The 21,308-nt window shown below is 42.0% G+C and overlaps 1 protein-coding gene across 1 annotated transcript in view; it reads right to left on the bottom strand.

The window, feature by feature from the left end:
* SLCO5A1 (solute carrier organic anion transporter family member 5A1) overlaps positions 1 to 21,299 on the bottom strand; it is a gene marked incomplete at its 5' end in the record, with an annotated part of 64,016 nt that extends 42,717 nt beyond the window's left edge. Inside the window, one exon of the mRNA XM_026035594.1 lies at positions 20,738 to 21,299. Within this exon, the coding sequence (XP_025891379.1) occupies positions 20,738 to 21,299 (562 nt within the window). The remainder of the gene's footprint in view (positions 1 to 20,737) is intronic.
* Between the last annotated feature and the right edge of the window lie 9 nt (positions 21,300 to 21,308).

Raw genomic sequence — 21,308 nt, 5'->3', positions numbered from 1 at the left:
AACTGCCTGTGTTCCAGCTTACACCCATTGCCCCTTGTCCTGTCACTGGCCACCAATGAGAAGACATTGTAGGCCCTTCCTCCCTACATTCTCCCTTCAGGTACTTATACATGTTAATCATATCYCCTCTCAGCCTCTCTTCTCCAAGCTGAACAGGCCTAACTCAGTCTCTCCTCACACAAGAGATGTTCCATTCCAACTAAACTGTAACGAGGCTGGGTTGTCTGCTTGTATCTCATCYGCCTTTCTTCAGATAAATGTAATTTTAAAATATCAAACTGTGGAAATTCAAATTTGGCCTTCAAGCAGGCCTCACTGATTAGAAAACTAATAAGCAAATSAAAGAGAGATTTAAGTACTTTAGATTGCTGTGAGAATGCCTGTATCCACAGACCAAAGCCCTAGGCATGAAAAATACTTCAGAATATTTACATCTGACTTTGTTTTACATCACGCTTAAGCAGTGAACACTATGAGCAGACACCGATATATAGCCCAGGCCCTGTAACTTCCTCAAGGTGGGAACTCATGCGTTGTCAGGGAAGAGCCTGGTCAATCTTTTCAGGCCACCACACAGCATGGGAGAACCAGGAATCAGTGCCTYTTCCTTAACAATATCCAGGTGCAATAGGTACTTAAGAAAGACCCGAACACTTCATGTCTCTATGGATCCGGGCTCTACTGATTATTGTACATAATAGCACAACATAAACATTTGATTTTGACAGCCACATGAGACATACAGACTTTGCTATTATCATAGAGCAGATCCATTGTGCCTAGAGAAGAAACTGTGAGAAAGAAACTCAGGAGAAACTCAAAGATAAAAAAGGTTAGAATTGTGTTAATAGAGAATTTACATATATCTTTTTTCTTTGTCCCACCAGGAAAGCAACAGAACAGAGGAAATTATTTCAATTACAGTTTTTTCAGAATCAATTTCCTTTCAAAAATTGTTTTCTAACTAGGAGGCACAGGTTAATTATTGAATATGTTAGTGATTGTGTTTCCCTTGACTATCTTTTAGTAATAGGCTGCAAAGRACAAGCCTAATAACATTTCTTCCTGTTCTCTCTGCAAATTGCAGTTGCATTTCCATCTTTCAATGGAAACAACAGGAATTATAGTTCATTACTCGTATCTGACTGAAAATCTGCCTGTAAGCAAGAGCACGTTTTCCCAGTCATTTGCAGATGACCCTGTTTGTTTCATTAGCTTTTATTATGCCACTAAGCAAGTTGTTTTTCATCATTCAAAACGGCTGAAAGCAGCGACAGGCYAAAATTTAAAAAAATTGTTAAAGTGAATTTCAAAGTCCTATAGCCATATTTGAAATCAATATTGTAACACTGTTGATCAGCAAGGGTCAGCAAGTCYGAAAAAATTCATATCCACATGTAACAGTTATAAATAGCAGTAGCTAGAGGACAACAATTTTATTTTACAAAAACTTCCATATTTTCAAAATCTGTGCATTATTTTCATAACAAATATTGCCTGGGTATTTTCACAAAATTAGAATTATGTTGAAAAGTTTGTTTCTGTGAAAAAAAAAATTAAATTCCCTCATCAATAAGAAACGGGATGATAAAAAGGTCGCTCWTCCTCTTCTTCAACACTATCCACAAGAAAAAACCTTTCAGTTTTGATGATGTAGCACTACAATATCTTTAATGAATCTCACAAATTCTAACAACAGAACTGGAGCACTGAAAAGAACTAAAAACCTTCTGTTCCAGACCAGGATCTCCTCTCTTGGATTACAGAAGCAGCTCCATAACTGTGCCTGTGACACGAGCAGGAGCTGTTCTGTCCCCATCAAACAGTGCATGCCAAGATGCCTATCAAAAGGCAACTAAAGAGCACTGGTCATTTCATGTCTCCTCTTGGTGAAGACCTGATGGAAACTGCCCTCGGGCAGGGAAAGGGCTATCTCTACCCTTGTGTAGACTTGCAGACTATGGAGAAATGCCATGAGGAACCGTCCCTGAGGGCTCTGGAACCTCCTTTCTTCATCAYGCTCAGTGAAGCGATGGGCGCTCCCTAAAGCAGTGTAGGACTTTTGACCAAGTCTCAACCAATACAGAGGAGCACTGAGCTCCTCCTGTGGCTCCCTGAAAATGCCCTGTTATATTTTGATAGACCAAGGAAAAGCGAAATGCTGGGGATATAAAACATTTGGAGAAGAAAACCATGAGACTCGCACAGAATCGTGAAGAAAAGGGGATACAGTTGTATAAGAAATTGAGAGTAGGGAAATTCAGACATACTTTTTGAGCAGGACAAAAAAAAATCTTATTAAAAAATCACACTATTTTTTAGSAACAAACAGGTTCTTTAAATAACTATGATTGATTAGGCAGGTTTAGATAGTGTTTGGACAGAAATGRGTGCTCATTTCAGAAGAATACTTAGATATCGGCATTCCAAGCCAAAGTATACATATTTCTAAAGAAACAGAAATTCTGAAAATATTTTATTTTGCTATTATTTTTATTATGTTTTCTTGTTTAGTTTTCTTGCATTGTATATCAAGTAATAAACACTTTTTTTTTTAAATGCTAATGCTACCTATATTCATACAAAAAGATCAAAATAATAAAATGTAAATTAAACATTTAAATCTCATCAAAAGCAAATTATTTCATATTTCTCTCCAGGAAAATTACTATATCAATATATTCGTTTTTAACTGATTCATAAATTATTAGAGCAAAGCCATCAGGACTTTTAATCATTACTATTAACTGTCATAAACGGCTATTTAAACACTGAGCATAGCACTGGAAAAGTAATTACCCTCACAAAAGGTTCTCCTGAGCAGCAATATTTAATTATATTTGTCTTCCTTTCCAAAATAAGAATTGTGAATGTGATTTAGGGCTCCATTTGCAGTTCATTCCCATCACAGTAAGATATGTTAACATGTTAATAAAATACTAACTTAATAAAATTATTAACTTAAAATGTTTGACCCAAGACAAATTGATTTATATTACTTGAGAGATTATTTCAAAACATTTCCAAAACTCTATTCACAGTTGATTTAGAAAAGTTTAAAAATGTAAAAATAGACTATAATTATTTTTCACTAATTGGATAAYTTAATTATTCAGCTGGCATGTCTTGAGGGAAACTGGCCAATATTCTTTTATTTAGTCTACCATTTTTCTAAATAAAGTCTGCTTATTCTGTTTCTTTCTCCCTTTTCCAAGTAAAATTGGGCACGACAGCTTTGTTTCTCAACTACTTGGATCTCAACTACTTGGATTAGTACATTATTAAATGTATTTTTGATCTCACACAGTCAAAAGTGCTCTCTTTGAGCAGGCAGACATAAAAAAATGTAGTGGCTAGAGGCTGCAGATGAATGACTTTAGCGCACTTTTTTGACAACAACTTTGTATCAGGATAATCACTGGCTGGATCAATATTCCTCGGGATGTGGCAGACTCCCTGCAACTGTGACTGAGTCGCTATACGTTAAATTCTTTTACATAAACACAGCTTTCTGTAAGGGGGAAGATTGCTATGAAATCTGATTCAGCACGGATGTCAGAATAAATGAGCATGGTGACTATGTCTTCTGGTCTAATAATATATAAAATGATCCCACAAATTCTCCTTTTGACTCTGTTGCAAGTTGCTGCAAACATGGGCAGCATCCTTCAAAAAGAAGGATGTTCTTCAAAAAGAGGCCTCGACACCTGTGGAGGCCTCACAGCCTCTCCTGAAGCCTCTTCTTTGCCCAGGACACTTCTCTGGGCACAGGAGAGGAGGCACAGGAAGGGGCAGAGCTGACCTGATGTTCCTCATGCGTTTCATCACTTCGACTTTGCTTTCCCAAGCAACTTCATGACTTTTCCCTAGGATCTTGACCAGTTTGTATCACTCCTCATAGGGACCATGCTGTTGGTTCTTTACATATAGGCAGAGTCAGATGGAAGATTACACTTACACATGCAATTTGTATACCATAGCACCCTCTAATCAATTTATCATAAGCAAGTTATTTGTCAAAACTTTGGGATTGTGTTTGCAAGGAAGATTAAATTTAAGGCCTAAATCCCACTGAAATTGATGGAAAGTTGGGTCCTTGACTTCCTCAGGCCCTTTGGGAAATCTTAACCTCAATTATTGAATTACTGTGACAGAGAAAGGGAGAGAAACTGACAGAAGACCCCAAAGAGTAACAGTGAAGTTACTTGGAATAAATGTGATTACAAGTGCTACGAGAGGTCTTGCTGCTGACAGAGCTTCTCCGAGCCTGATGAAAATCTGCTTGGCATCTTTCCACTGGATAGAGATTTTTATAACTTGTGACAGAAGACATGTACCTCAGCACGCTGGTGGACAGCACTCATAAATCTTCTGGATGCAGAGTCAGACTTCATTTTGTTTCTTGTGAAACAAATAATGGTAGAATGTGAAAGTTCTAAGAACTGAATACGAGAACACTGGTAATAAAACTCTCTTAGATTAGATCTCAGAATTTTATCTACAATGAAATACTGATTTTAAGAACAAAAAGAAAATCACCTTGAACTAAAAATACTGTGTAAATTATTTATAAATCAATATAACATGATCAGATCTGTGTTTTAGAGCATTATGCTGATCATCTTTTGTATTTGATACCTTAATGTTATAAAGTAAATCATGGTAACACTCGTGCACAGAGCAGAGAAACCAAATACCACACAGCAAATTCTACAGAGATCAGATCATCTTTGGCAGATCTTTTGCAGTAATTGCTTCCTCTCCCCAGTCCAAATTAAGCAACTCACGTAGCAAACCCCACCAGTTCCCTATCGAATGCATCACGCTGCTGTGACCGCATCGCGTATACGGCATGGATGCAGCACCACTGCAAGTCACACTGTACTCCCYCTGCTCTGAAAACCATCCTTGAGCAAACTGCAGTTGCTCCATTTGTGCTGACAAACAGCACACTGCTAATACCTTGCTCACTGCTTTGCAAGTGCTTTTCTGAGATTGTTTTTGAGCAGAGACAAACTTACAKAGCAAAAACTCTCCATCTGCTAACTCACATAACAAATCACTCAGGCAAATGTTTCAAAACAGAGGAACAGCAGCAACACAACATGATGCTTTTCAAGCACTAGAACTGCTGAGCGAAACTGAACGACTAAAAGATCAAATCACTGCAGCTGAGAACTAGGAGACACACGACAGCAGAAGCAGACGTTTGTCCTCAGAAAGTAGGGCTGCATAACCAAACTCTCACCTTCACCCATATGAAAGAAGTGTGCAGAAACCTCTAACAGCATGGATCTGCTTTTCCAGGAGGGAAGGGATTCAAGGACACTACTAACAGCTCTTACTTCAGGATATTTAACCCAAGACTCATAGGCATAACTTTACCCAGTCTTTTTCTTTGTTGGAAACTCCCTACATTTCAATTGTACATTTTTAAGTGTCCAACAAAAAAGTTTCTGTTCAACAGAATATTTTTAATTTTCTTTATTTTTTCTTTAATTTTAACTTTTTAATTCTTGCCCAATAATGGAAAAAAGAAACGTTTGCTCAGAAAATAAACTGGCTCAGCACTTAAAGTCAAAAACAAGTCAAAAAAAAGTCAAAAGTTTAGACCATACTATATTCTCATTTACATAAGTATAACAGAGAGCAAAATAGACAAAAAAAAAAAACAGATTTTCACAGGAATCAGAATATGGCTTTCTTTCGAAACTGCTCAGTTTAAGGAATATTGCTCTGGTCAAAAATAGGACTGGTGATTTGAGATAAATTATTTACTAACTAGTTGTTCAATAAACTCACCTATGTCACACATTTTACGTGCAGGCTTCTCTTTTGATGCTTGATTCCACTCCCAACAAATGAAAAATAGAAGTCTTTTGTTTACGGAGGGATTCTGAAGAAGGAATGAAACATTCACAACAACTCTACAATACTGTAGCTATTACCACCTGACTGGTCCATTCAATTTCTCTCCCAAGTTTTCCCCTAATAAGGAGCTTCCAGAGGTTCCCTTGTGCCTTTGCCAACATAAGGGCGTCCCTGTGCACTTGACCTCCACAGTGCCCAGTATGGGTTGTCATGACCGAGTTGATACCAACTTAGATTTAGGAAGGATGTGAAAAAGGCCAAGCAACCACATTTTAATCTTAAAGATTTAAAAAAAGCTCCCACATCACAGTTAAAAAATATACACATAAATAATAAGGCCAGCTTAATTCCACAAAGCTAGAGGTATCTATCGTTGCAGAGGAGTATAAGCTTCCTTTAACACTAAAGATAGACTAGGCTTGAAAATAGGCACTGTCCTCTGCTAAGCAGATGAGGTTCCAGAAATGTTATTTTTACACATATTGTCCTGATTGTGTCTTCAAATAACTTTACGTGCTAACATTTTTATACATCTACTTATTTCCACTTAATGCCACTTATAAAAGAATACAATAGCATTCCTACCCTCTGACTCTTCCTTTCTCTTTAAATATTAAGATGAAAAACCTTAGACGTTCTGTTGTAAGAGTAACATGTTCTGGTCCACTCAAAAATAATGGCTTATYAGGATAAAATATCCATCTCCCTCTGTGCCAGTCAATGAAAGAAAGCATGGCACTTAATCTCAAAGGTTATTCTACACAATGTTTTCAATATTTCATAGCACATTCATCATCCCAGTACCTGAAAGCAGACTATGCTATGAACACTTCAGCATGGACTTGACTTCCACTGCTTTTCAGAGATGAAAGTGGAGTGTGTGAGGTAAGGCAGAACGACACGAGTTTGGCAGCACCACGAGGATGTCTGCAGGGATCTTCCACACAAGATGCCATGAGAAGGACTGTTCTGTCACAGAGCAATAGGAGGTTTATTATGGGAGATGATCGAATCCTTTTCCATTTTAAGTTGTCATCTGTTAATGAGTCTGATGACACCTGCAAAATCCTGGGACTCTATTGAGATAAAAGGGATTTGTAACCCAATTCAAACAAAGAATATGTGTCATTTAAAAATATTTTTCAGTCTGTCTCTGTTAATACAGAAACAAAATGACAAAATCTGTCTGATTGAAAGGCAACCATTCATTAATGTCCTGAAAACTGTATATATATTTCTGTTAATAGGTGGAGCTTGAACACACCTGAGTGCTGCACTGAACAAAGGTTATGTGCACGGATCAGTATTTTCTCTAATCAAGGACTCAAATGCCAGAAAAATGGGTTGGAAGGTTTTCTGTAAGTTTCCCATCTATAATATTTAAAACTGAAAACAGCAAACATAAGATCCCTACAATACAGATCAGGTTATGCCTAGCCAAGGTCAGGACAAGGCTTTTAATCTAGTCTGGACTCTACCTATTACATGTGCCAATAATAATTTTAGAGGCTAGTAYTAATCCAGGATAAAAATTAGTCTACAGATCCCACTACGGAGCCCCGAGTTCTGTTAGGCTTACAAACCAATGTTACTTTTTCAGCTGAAAATGCACCATTACAAGGAGAATCGTAAATGACATCTTAATAGAAAGATGCAAGATCAACTTTCTGTATTATTATCCCACATAAAATAATGAAGTCTGTGCTATCGTGTCTCTGAGATACTATTTTAGTTACTTATCACATAGGTCAGATTCCAGGCGAGTGGGCAAGCCAGTTCCAACAGAATCCAGCACAGGATTTGCAGATATTTGGCTAAAACAGAGGCATGTCCAGTCAGCTCCATGGTATCAGCATGGGRGAATAGATGGAGGTTAAACTCTTGCATCAAGTTCTAAAGTTTTGAAAAAGGACCAGGAATGAGGGAGTTTATCTTTAAGGTACCATCAATCTTCTTTTTTCCCTTGTAAAAGCATCTATGATAAGGTATGTCCAGGCTGATGCAAGACATTCTTAGTTTTGAATGGTAAAATTAACCCCCCAAAAGAGYTATTTTATCCTCATCAATATGAAGTGCAACTGAGTAATGTAAATATAATAACCATCTGAGGTGGATAGGTTAGGAYCAAATTCTACTCCATCCTCAGTTTGTAGAATGTCTCATAGTCAGCCAAAATACAGACCAATATCCAAAGTCATATAAAACCAAATAGGTTTTATATTTCGCTACTATTCTACTTAAGTAAATCAATAATATATTGCTATTAATTACCATATTCCCTTAAAATTTAGATTTGCAGGCARGCATATAAATTGATCATGTAATACTACCTACAAGGTAGAAACTCCAGACACTCACAATAATATTTGAAAAAATATTCAAAAATATTCTTAAAATATTCATACAGTGTCTGACAAGACAGATAGCCTCGAGTTAGTCCTACAGCATTCCCTGCCCCTTTAAAAACAAACTTAGACTTCCTCCTAGTGATGATGTTAATCATCTCTTCTGCAGTCATCTCAGTGAGGATAATGGAACACAATATTAAAATGTTTTTCAAGAGATACTTTTGAAAAGAAACGAAAGGAGGAAGAGAAAGAAATATGTTCCTTCCACCAGAAGACGTGCAACAGGGAAGCTAAGTCATGATTGCAAATATGATAAAAGCAAAAGTCGTCTCTCACAAAATACTAAAAAATACTAAAAATACTAAAAATACAGGAGGTAATCAGCTAAATATCATTAAAAAGAAAGGGAGGGGAAAAAAAAGTAAGTAGCAGTGGTTTTAGGCAGTTGTTAGAATTTCACGCACAGAACATCCGATGTGGCTACRACTGCTTCTCAATGTGCAAAGAAGCCCCTGGAGGCAGATGTGACTTGGGGCTCCGTGGGGCACTTCACAAGCACCAATGTTAGGGTGCTCCTGCCCTGAGAAGCCTCCTTGGTGGTGGCAGCCACCGGTTACACAGGAGTGACAGSGAAACGGATCCACCGGCTGATAAAGCCAAGGTGCTGCCATAAGGAAAAGGGGCCTGGGGAGCTGATTCACGTCCAAATAATCCTTTGGGCATTATGTTAACAACAGCGACGCTGTGAAGCATATAAGGAAGCCTGTAATTCAGGATTCAACTCTTTATGTTCATTTACCAAGGAGTTATTACCACAGTATTACTAACATTCAGCTGGAGAGAATCCCAGATGACTAAGGGTTTAAAGTATTATATACTTAAAAGTTCAACAAAATAGAAAAAAAAAACAAAATTCAGATGTTTTTGTTCAGCTTTTTCCTTGTCACATAAATAATCATTAAACACTATGATCCTAATCCAGTACCTTGACTTATTCCTTAGAGAAAGTAATTTCTTTCATATCTAACTCTTTGGTCATATAATACTATGCAATAAGAGTACTTTAACTCAACAATATTTTCAAAATCTGAATGTGTTTAGTTATAGACCATCCACACAACAATGTAAGAAATGCAATTTGATACAAAAGCTGGCTCCCAAAAGCCAACAATAAAGCTATTTGAACAGATACCACTTAYACGTAGAAGTGGCAGAGTTACCTAAACACAAGTAATTCTAAACAAAACTGAAAAGCCTGTGGATTGTCCCTTATATTTATCCTAATTCCCTGTAATTCCAGGTACATCCAAAACTGTGCTGTATTAGTGGTACTGCACAAATAGTAAGTCAGCACAAGATTCATCCTTTTATTAATATATGTTGCTGAAGTCCATTACTGAAATATCTACGAGATGTCAACCCCAGTAAGCCTGAAGTTACAGGGAGGGTATCCTCCATGTGAGCAAAATCTTGCTCTCCTTACAGAGTCTAAATATTCTAGAAATAGAATATGGATAATAGAATACCAGCTGAAAGCCAGAGCAAGATGAGATATGCGGACTCTGATCTTCAAATAGGACATTTTACATATTTTCCACCCAAGAATGAATGCAGACAGAAATGAAAAACTGAAATTAACAATTAAGGTGCAAGGACATACTTCATAATACTAAAATATGTACGCAAGTATACACTGATCATCRTTTTTTTACACAAAAAAAGACTCTCACCATCAAAATTTTACCATCAAATGCAGATTAAGAAAAATTGTACCACTTTTGCAAACTAGTTATACAAGATAAGAATGAACATCCTGCTTTAATTTTCTCTGATCGTTTTGCTGACTTGACAGATTCTTAACAATCCACTAGTTCACATTACTTAAATAAATTTGGTATAAAACAAAGGGTTGTTTGCAGCTTTACAGATCCTGCTGCCGTTCAGCTCTCAGGTACAGTCTCATTATCTTCAGCAGGAACATGAAAGTGCCTATAGACAGCTGTGATTTACTGACCTTGCTGGAAAGCTTCTCTCCCTTGAACATTCGTCAGATGCCACACGTAAGAATTAGAAGAGAGGAGCAAGTTATCATGACTCTGGTCTTCCGAAGTCCAAAGGCATTTCTATTAAATAAATACCTTCGGATCTTCCTTTCTGCCTTAACTGCTTCTCTTCTCCAGCAGATGTTTAGCCTGTGTGCCCTGCTGTACAGCAGCCACCTTTGAATTTCCTAAGCGAGCCGGGCAGCCTGCAGATAGCAGGAATCACCTTCTCAGGGTTCCTCCTAAGGCAGCTGAAACAATTTATTCAGACTCCAAGTACTTATGGTTTTCCTTCATCTGAATTTCTTGCATTAGGAAACAACCTGAATTACACAACTGGAAATCTCAGAGGCCTTTTTAAAGGCAGTGCACCAGCTAGGAATAGCAGTACCAAGAGGACTTGATTGCAGTTGGCGTTACTACTGTGAAACATTAATGGTTCTAGCTGGGATGAGGGACTTGGCTAATATAAAGATCAGGAAGTGCTAAAGAACCTAGCAAATGTAAATGACAATACGTTTATCAGAAAAAACGTCTCTGAACTGATGATACTGACTTGTGCTCTATTATTACTTGCTTCACAATCCCACGTAAGAAGATTACTGTCTATTTTGGCACTACATATAACGAGAGTATGCAGCATATAACCAAGGGGTTGTATTTGAGGCTGTCTTGTATCATCACACCCACACAGATATTCCTCAAGTCGCTTCTCCTACAGCAGGAAACAACCAGCTGTCACATCTCCCAGATATAAGCCATTTTGCTAGTGAAAAGAACAAAAAAAGACAGCAAATCCTTCGTTTTTAATTTAAGAATGCAGTGTAGCCTATATTCAAGGGCAGAACTGCATTACTTCTCGGTCTTCTGCCTATGAGAATACAACAGTGCACCTCACACTCTGCATCCTGATTTCCACCAGCTTCCCAAGCCATGGCAGCGCAAAAGCAGTAGGAAATAATCCTAACAGAGCAGCAAGGCACTGACACAGCAGCAAGTTACACTACCACCTCCTCTGATATTATGCAACTAATTCTTCTAATATCTCTGGACAGGCCATGCGAACGGGGATTAATCCAGCCCTGGAAGAGTTGCTCAAGCCAGCAGCTGGACTTCAGAGAAATCCTAATGCCCACAGCCAAGGTTTACTACCTCAAAATAACTACTCTGGATGTTTTATTGAAATAGGCAAGGGAAACTTACTGCCTTCTTCATATCCTACACTGTGTTGCTCCTGCCAGGCACAACTGGAACAAAAAGCTGCTGGCTCGAGGCCTAGGATGTCTGTCTGCTTCGTGGCTACCAAGCTCCTCTCAATGGTCATTCAGTCCCAGTCACCTCTTGTCCTCCTAAAAGAAGGTGGCCAAATCTGAGGCAATACATAGGAGACCTGTGTAACCTGACATGGGCAAACAATAAAAGTTATTTTGCACCTATCCTGAAGCTATCACTTATGGTAGATCTTTTCTTTAGCCTCCGTAATGCTCAAGTTTTATATGAAAACAGACAGAACAAGTCTGAGAATTAGAGCCTCAAGTTTGCTCTGAAGCACTYGACTGTATCAGACCCACTGTAAGATCTTCTCTTGTAGGATTTACTTTCGGTGAGGAGGGGAGGGAGAGGGGAAKTGGGATGAAGGGAAATTAATTGGACATCTATTTGCTTGTAAGCAGTTTATTTTTGCATTACCTGAACACTCAATCCTACAACTTAAAATGTTACTGCTTACCGAAAGAGTAAGTAGGAGAGTAGCTGTTCTAACTACATCAGTGTAACAAATCTACATTAGCTCATAAATTCTTCTGGTTTTCTCCAGTAAACTGAGCCTTGTTTTGGCTGAGAGTTTCTGCTTTGGCTGAGAAGGTGTAAATGCACCCAAGGCTTCTGATTTGGTAGGTTTAACAGCGTTCTCACCTCCTTTCCCATTAGCTGGCTTGACAAAGATCCGTCAATCAGTGTTACCACGTTTCACACAGAAGGCTGATCTTTTAATTATCACAAATGTATGAACAACCTGGAAGGCAGCTGCCTCACTCACTCTTTGAAGGGTTTTTTCTTTTTTTTGTGTTTCAGGGTGAAATGCCTCCCTACTTGCCATTTGCAGTGCTTCCAACTGCCCAAAGTTGGAGTAATCGTCCGTGAAACCCAGTAAGCACAAAAATCTTTCAAGTCTAAGCAAAAATCCTTCGCTAAAACATATTAAGCAAGACAAAGAGCAAGTGCTAATAAGGTCAGGATTTCTTTTTACCTTGTGGACAGACTCAGGTGCAAAAGCACTCCCAAACTCAGAGGCTCCCATTTGAGAAGTGCTCATCTCCCTTCTCYTCTTCCAGTGCTTCTGGAAAAGCCATGGGATTAAATGTATGGCTGTGACTGCCAATTCACAGCCACTTTCCTTCTGCAGCCKGAGTTCTCACCCAGGCCAGCAGTATCTCTGCCATTATAATCACTGCCCTGGGGAAATACTCGGGCACCAAGGCCCGTGAATATACAGAGCTTCTCAAGGCAGCGCACTCGCTATTTAGGAACTAATTTTAGGGTATAGCTCTTCCTTCAAGCATCAATTCACTCTCTTGCTCTGCTGTTGAAAAGTTATTTAAGGTATGGCATTACATTAGAGTGATGCAGAGCTGAGTTCAGAGCTTTTTTTACTCTCCATATGTAACAGGACCAACATGCCTCCAATTGCAATGGAGGTATCAAAAATACCACAAACTTATCTCCAAGTTCCCTAAAGTCCTTCCTCCGCCATGCTATTAAAAAAGAAAGTTAATATTCTCAAAATTCCTATTTCAGGCCGGTTACATAACTTACCAGCTAAATGTCTGAATTTGTGTGCATCAGCGCTAACATACTGCAGACTCACAACCTCCTGTATTATCCATGTTCCCCCAGGGTGACAACGTTTCCCTGGGGATGCCCTCGCTACTTCTGTCACTAGACAGCTGTATTAAATCAAGCTGATAAAAATCACTCGTCGGGTTTACAGAAACTAGACCCCACCGCATCATGTAGTGGCTGAGTACTTTACTTTTGGTAAACGGGCAGGTTATGACTGAACTCATCTGCACTTTGGAAGACTGCACTCACCACTACACTTCTATTCCACTCCCTGGAATGAAGCAGCAAACTGAAATATAAATCCAGATTAAAAACTCACACATTGGCACATCATTTTGGCATTATTTTTAAAATAAGCTACTATAGCTAAATAGCTAAAATAAAGCTAAGGAAATCCCAGGGATACTCTACGGTCCACGGTCCACACACTGGCCTGGAAGGACCAGGCAGGAGTGGAAAATCCTGGGCTAGGGGGAAGGAGCGCGTGGGTGGATGCAGAGCTTCACTGTACTTTCCATCTTCCAAATTCCTCAGTTYCGCCAGGGGTTTTCCAGGACTCCGGAGAAACTTAAAGGCAGCATCTTCAGCCCTCCTGCCGCACTCGGCACCACCAGGCACCAGCTGGTCCGAAGCCCCTCTGGCTCTGCCCCCACAGGCACCTTGGACCACACAAGTGCCCGGCCTGGGCCACTGCTGCCAAACCTTCCCTTCCCTCTTCCTGCTGAAACCGGCTGCAAGCAGACAGATAAATATGGAAAGCAGTTGCCAAAACACGAGCTTGCTAAATTCAGTCAACTGAGAAGCAGCCACCCAGTTTCAGAGCAGCCCTGGTTTCAAAAAAACAAAAAAAAAAAAACCCATGCTGATAAACTCTTCAAGCTTTCAGTCTAATTCTGTAAGCACCGAGGGGAGTAGGAGTAGAGGGTTTGAAAACTGGCATATTGATGGTCCTGCTGAGCTTGGTGCGATGGGGAAAAATAGTGTTAAAATCAATGTATGCAGGGAAAAAAAGGCAGCAACCAAAAATACGCCAAGAAGCCAATTAAAGAAAAGAAAGTTATTGAAAAAGAAAAAAAAAAAAGCTGTATTGGAAATGGAGACCAAAATCAGAAAGGAACAGAACAGGGATACAGAATTAGTTAACACGCAGCACTGTTTTGCAAGTACTTCATAGTTCTCTTTCAGTATTTTTATTATATATTATTATTATTACATATTTAATTTTCCATTCTCTTTCAGTAATTTTTATGTCAACTTCTTCAAATCACCAGTGTAAACATGCACTTTTTTTTTCCCCAACAGCCTCTCTTCCAAACTCATCATGCCACAAGTTAGAACATAATTCACCACTAAGTGCAGTGTTTTGTGCTGCTGCAATGTGTCTTTGCTGCCACGGAGGCTGTTCACCTGCATGAGAAGCTCTGCTTTCCCACTAAACCACCAGGTGCAAACAGCAGCACAAAAATAGCTAATTTTTGTTAACTTTGCTAACTCCAGACAACGTGACCAGACAGTCCAACACATTAGTGCCAAAAYCACTGCGTGCTCAGGGGAGAAACAAGCAAACAAGCAAAACCCATAGACCTATCTCCTAAATTCAGTTAAGAGAAACAAACAAGTTATAACCCAAACTGACTTCATTACAAAGACAAGCTCTTCATGAAACTACAGAAGGACTCGGAAGGTCCTCACTTCTTGCACAGTCATCCCCTCTACCCATTCCCCTCTGGTTCCTGTGACTCAGGTTACAGCCCCAACAACCCTTCACGTCCCCTGGTGCTGCTGGTGGGTTTGCAGAGGTCCCCTTGGACCTGGAGCTGAAACTCTGGCAATTCTGGTGATGATTCACAGGAAGGACGATCATCCTGCTTGCTCCAAGCGGGCTCTTCCGTTCCCACAGCTGTGAGACGTGGAGCTAAAACCCATATTTACCATGAGAGTCATCGGGGGAAACCACCACGACAGGAGCTGACGGAGCCATGGGCCGCCTTTGTAGGGTCATGCATGTTTCATGCTAACATCATCTTCAAGTTGTGGTAAGCATTTAAAAAACAAAATAACAAAACCGAGCTGATGCTTCCTGAGTGGCTTCCTTAGGCTTTGTAAAATGCTACCAGGATGAAAAGGACTTAAAATAGATCATTTTTTTAAAAAAAAAGCAAACATGAGGCTAAAGAAAGATATCATATGGTGGAATTAATGCTCTGCCTTTATAAAATGTATAGATGGGAACCCATTCCCCTAATTCAAGCATTCTTGATCAATACAGTTTGATGCTGGCCATCATGGAGAAACAGCAGGGCAAGTCKGTTTGGGGTAACTGCCTATACTTCCTACACAGCAGAGCTGTGTATCTTTGAATGAGATGGTAGAGAGAATCGTCTCTTAACTGTTTAACTTTGAACTAAGAAGCCAGCTGACTTCCTGCTCCCTTTTGGCTGTATAAGCACTCTAAGGGCAATTAGATCTAGGTGATAAAGCAGCTACTGAATGACAGTCAAGGCAATCTGGAAGAAACACAAGCCTCTCAACCCCTTTTGCAGTAGTTTTGGTGACTCTTCACAGAATGATCAGTGTATCAAGCAGACAGATAAAGCTTCCAGGCACAGGGAGCTTAGATACTAGATCCCAAGCCTGCAGTTGCTGAGGAAAAAAGAAGGCACTAAGAAACTGTTTCTTCAAGACCACTTTCCTGCCTCGAGCTCTGCTGGGGATCTACAGCAAAAGAAAAGGGCCAGTTGGGAAGGTGSCACGCAGGCGTCTCCGTGCCCTAGCGAAGGGACATGCTGCCGGTCACTCCAAGTGATGCCCTGCCGCTGGCTCAGGGGCCACGGAGCCGCGGGTGACGGATGCCACAGCGAGGAGCAGAGCCAGGAGAGCCCCGGGGAGGCTGCGCTGGCAGCGCGGAGCCAGCGCTCCCGCCGCTGCATCCCGGAGCCTGCGGATCTCGTCCCGCACGCCGCCGCATGAGCCTGGGGCTGCAGAGCTTCCTCTGAACACCACGGACTATAGCTCAGGATTTCACTTTGGAGAAATGTTATCAATCCCACGGCAGCGGGGGAAGCTAATGTGAAGAGGAATAGTAGAAATGACCTGCTTCTCTCATCTCAGCTGTAATACAGGGCTGGAAAACCACACAGTGGTACTTTAAATCCCTGTAAGGAATCTTGCCCAATGCCTCAGCAGCATTTTAACGTAAAAACATCATGTAAAGAAATGCCAGAGAAGCAAAACAGGTTTCTACAGAAGACCTGCTTTTAGAGTTAGCCTTTGGTTAAATGAAGATGTGGCTTTCACTCAGATGAATGAAATTCCTGAATCTGGGGAATAAGTTTCAGCATGCTGCTCTGTTACATGTGAAATACCAYAAGCACAAAAAAAAAGTCCACATTTTTGCCAGATGCAGCTTCAATGTCCTTCTGATTCATAAAGCACAGCATGCTGTCAGGGTGGTTGTAAAAAATAAATGCACTTTGTCTGTAGAACTTAACAACTGTAGGGATCAGTGTTGAGAAACCCTGTGGGAAGCAGCCTGTCCCTGTATCGGATAGCATGAAGCACATTCAGYGTGCGCCACAAGGGCTCACATGGTGAGAATAAACTCAGATACTGTCAGCTGTCTCACTCCTTCTGGATCGTCCCTCCCGGCCAGCTGGAAAGGTGCTTCTCCCTTGGAAAGCGGCAGCGGTCACACAACAGACATAACGGGCTGAATGTCCTCACCGGGCTYCAGCTCTTGCCCTCCAGGGGCATGTGCTGCTTAGCCCGGCACAACCCCCAAAGCAGCCAGGGCAAAAGGTACCAGTGAAAGCAGCACCATGGTCTGGATTTCCTTACGGAGAGCCCGATCACTGGGCACCCCAGGAGGCAGCGGGCGAAGCTGGAGGGTGTCCCAGTGGGACAAGTGGGACACTTCCCCGGCCTTCCCACTCCTTCCAGGGGGAAGAGCATCTAGAGGTGGATGCAACTAGAAGCACAGCAATACAGCTAGGAGAACTGGAAACACATGTGCAGGCTTTTGAGCAGACTGTGAAGAACACCATGGCGGGTACACAGAGTAGGCAGCTGTAAAATACTACCAGGAAGGTGGTTTCCACATGGAATAGAGCCTCACTGGAAGGGCGACCTAATGTTAGAAACAGCAGCCCATAAATGCTCCTTGTGAAGACAATGCCAGAGCTCATGTCCTTTTGGAAACAACCTAAATATTCACTCTTCCTTCAGGTTAGGAAAGGACTTTCTGTTTTCTTCATCTCATGCCATGATCTCTGTCAACTATACTGACACAGATTTCTCCTATTTTTCATATATTCTCTCCTAAAAGTTCTTTCTTTGCATTTGTAATTCTTGTACGCTACCAAAACCCAACAAAGCCTACATTAAATTAGATTGGCTTAGTCCCTTTCCTTGTAGCCCTTCATTAGCAGCTTAGACAATATGGAATCTGAACACACATCATCATCTTTAGCACAAACACTAACTCATCCACTAGTCACTTTTCAGAGGGTACAGGTAAAAGGCACTCCTCATGGGTGACACGTATTTATTAATGCAGTATTTCTTTGTTTTGTTATTTGCAAAACAAGCATAGTATTAGGAAATCTATTCAGGCAATACAATGTCACTAATAAATCTCCCCTTTTACAGCATTTTAAGAACAGCTTTTACAATGCGTAGTCACCAAGTGCTGTCCAAAGCTATTCAGCACAAAYTACTGGATCTCTAGAAAACTACATTGCCTTTAAGTTTTGATGCACAAAATGCACTAAACACACAAAAACAACATAGTGGGTGGTCAGTCTGGAGATGAAGTGTGCAACTGCCATTCTGGCTTATCTGTGATTGAGAGACTCGGTTCTTGTATTTCCTTCAAACTTGTTAACATCAGGACTTGTCCTATACCACACATGGTCTCATAGTCAGCATCACRGTGTCACAGTCCCAGCAGGTCTAAGGGGTTGCAGGAAACAAGAGTAGTGCTGCTTTCATGAAGGCAAAGCTTCCCAGGGACTGCCCTTTGCCACGCGAGTGGCCCAACCACACGCCCTGCTTGGCACCTCTGCATTGCTAAAATAACCTTCCACCTTGCAACCTGGCACCGTGCCACCCTGACAGATGGACCTGAGTGTGGGCAGCCAAGAGACTACGTACGCGCATCAAATGTGCCTTTTGAGAGCAGGACTTCCAGCCAGGAATGCTAAAACAGCTGTCCACATGGAGCTTGCGGGCCTACTCTTAAGAGGATATGTTAGCACCACCCGAACCCTGAGCTGGATTAACTGGGAATATAAAAGAGCTTCGACAGCCACGTAAGGTGAGTTTTTGCAGAATCAGGATTAGTGATACCGAGGGGCTCTTACTGACCGATAACTAGTGAGCAAAGTTAAAGAGCTGTAACTTTGATAACATGGATGCTTGTACACAAATGCTTCTCATGGGAATATATTATATACATATAAGCACAATATATTGTATATGTATATATATAAAGAGAATACAGTGCAAGCACSCTTAAGAACAAATACGCTAGGAATTTTCCGTTTTGCATTACAGGATACTACATTTTTTTTCCCCAAACTTCTCTCTCCTCATTGAGGTCCATTCTCATGTGAACGGGATCTGTTCCYCTAGTCTATCTTCTCTTTCCCAAACTTCCGAACTTCCCCAGCCCCCTCCTGCACTTTCCAGGTGCTCAGACCTACACGTACACAGGAATCTAACRTCCCCAGAGCACTGACCTGACTTGCCCCGCTCATCAACCCCGCTGCCTTAAGAAACAAGCATTGCACAACGGCAGCCGTGGCGCTGGCCAAGCGGCAGTCACGTCCCAGGCACCTCCGGCGCGTCCCTGCCCGCTGTCCCTCCAGCCCTGCGTCATTCCCACAGGACAGGGCACATTCCAGACCACGGCAACGGGTCCCAAACCAGGTCTGCTCACACCAGTGTGCCAAGCGATGCTCTCCGGCTCCAAGTCCGGTTCTTCTGACCCTCAGAAAGTCACTGGCCTAATTCTAAATGACAAATCCTCAGTCCTGGACTACTTAAAAGTTTCAGACTTTCAACTACTGGCAAAAACTAAYAATAATACTGTCATGATTTCCAAAGGAAAGCAATACTTACTCCTTAGCCTTAAAGACTGAAAGGAAGTGATCTACTTGACTTAAGTTTTAAACGTGCTGTGTGTTCATTTTAATTCTTCTCCCTATGAGCCTAGCACAGCTGGCTGCTTGGTATAAAGTTTTCACTTGCACTGTAGCTGGGTATCTAATCTTTACTTTTCTGATGGGCTACATGAGGAGTCCAAACCCGTGAGGATATTCCCAGTGCAGCCCTACGTACCAGTCACACACGGTCTCTGAAGAGCGGCTGGGGTCTCTCCCCTCTGCTAACTCAAAGGCAAGTCCAGCTTCACCAGCCCTGACCTTGCTCCCTGCTCTGGTGAGGATTTTCCTCCTCCTCTCACCCTCCGGTGTCCTTTAGAGCCTCTCCATCTCCTTCTTCTTCCCCAGAGGTGTCTGTGTGAAACCACTAGCCAACAAAAGTAGTGGTCCTCTTTTTACCCTTCCAAACTGCAGCTACAAATCACAAGAAGACTTATTTTTACTTTATTCTTAGTGCCAGCAAGGTTAGTTTAAACTTCCATAGCAGATAACCTTTCTCCAAGGTGCAGGAGGAAGGGAAAATCCTCTGCTGCCTATTCAATATTTCATCAGACAACGCTGTGAAAATGACAGAAAAAAATACAGTGAATACCTCTCTTTCCTCCTGAAATCCAGCAATGCCTCAGGCTTTCTCAAGGCACTGCACAAAGAACTGGCTTTAAAACGGCTCGGGGAATAGCCAAAATTGCTGGAGAACACATCAAAAGCAGGGGAAAAGAGTGATCCAGATGGACTGCTGCTGCTTACTGAGGTTAAGCACGCACCGAGCGTATTCCTTTGGTGAATGCTTTGCACAGAATGATGCTATCTCCAAGGCCAGTCCAGAGATCGACTGCAAGTGATGATGCTGAGCAGCCAAACCTTGGACCAGTTAGTGCCTCCCCTCCTTCAAAAGCAGTTTGATGGAGTGAGATTCATTTCTCACAAAATCAGCTAGATACTAATGCAAATTCAGAGCACAGAGAATCTCCTTATGCATTATGCGTATTATATTAAAAAAAAAAAATGCAGTTACTTATAACCTCTAAGTCATGGGGAAGTTTGGCACCTGCTTCTCCGAGAAACCCCTTTCTGGATCGGAGCGACTCTCTGCACCTGCCAAACCTGCCCCTGGTGCTGGTTATGAACCAGCAGGAGAACTGTCCCTTGTCAGGTGTCACTGGTGCCCCGGGAACGGAGCGCTTTGTCCGGGATGCTTTACTTACTTACAGTTTTATCAGTGTTTTTAAGTCGTTCCCAGCTCCCTACGTAGCACAGTCACTCTTACACACACGCTCCTCGTTTCACCTGCTACTACTGTTCACGGCTCTGTAACACCGGGAAGAAAACACTACAGTACAGGAAAGGATGGCAAGTTCACCTCCAGTTTCCTGCACGAGGGAAGGACAGCCCAGACATCGTATGGGGCAGAAGGATCTTTAAGCGGCACCTGCATGGAAAGATGTGAGTTTTAGCGTTTGCTCCCACGCCTTACCTAGGTAAAGCGAGGCGTTTTCCTTCTTGACATTATCATCTAGGTAGGTTGGTCCCAAGGTGTAGATGGGTGTGGAGCCCATGCCGATGAGGATCTGGGCGCAAATGAAGAGAGCCACGTAGAGGGAGTGACCGCTGCCGCCGGAGTCCTTGGCGCAGGCCGGCGACTCGGCGGGCTCCTTGGCGCTGCCGTTGCCCGTCAGGCACAGGCCCTCGTTGCTCACGGACGCGTTGAGCTCCTGGATCTGGTAGGGCGGCGAGATGAAGTGCGGCAAGGAGAAGAGCGCGGCGCCCAGCGCGATGAAGAAGCCGCCCACGGCGAGCCAGAGCGGCCTCCGCCCGCGCCCGCCRAAGTAGCTGATGAAGACGACGACGACGAGGCTGCCCACGTCGAAGCAGCTCACGAGCAGCCCCGACTCGGAGCTCTTSAGGCTGTACCTCCGCTCGATGGTGGTGATGACGCTGCTCAGGTAGCCCGACACCATGAGCGACTGGATGAAGGTCAGGAAGCACATGCACACCAAGAAGAAGCGCGAGTCGGAGAGCGCGGCCCGCAAGCACGCACGCCCGGC

Source organism: Nothoprocta perdicaria, unplaced genomic scaffold, assembly GCF_003342845.1.
Source record: "Nothoprocta perdicaria isolate Ctin4 unplaced genomic scaffold, notPer1 scaffold_162, whole genome shotgun sequence".
Classification (NCBI taxonomy): domain Eukaryota; kingdom Metazoa; phylum Chordata; class Aves; order Tinamiformes; family Tinamidae; genus Nothoprocta; species Nothoprocta perdicaria.
The sequence above is the reverse complement of the archived record's forward strand: the minus strand, read 5'-3'. Positions and strand labels throughout refer to the sequence as shown.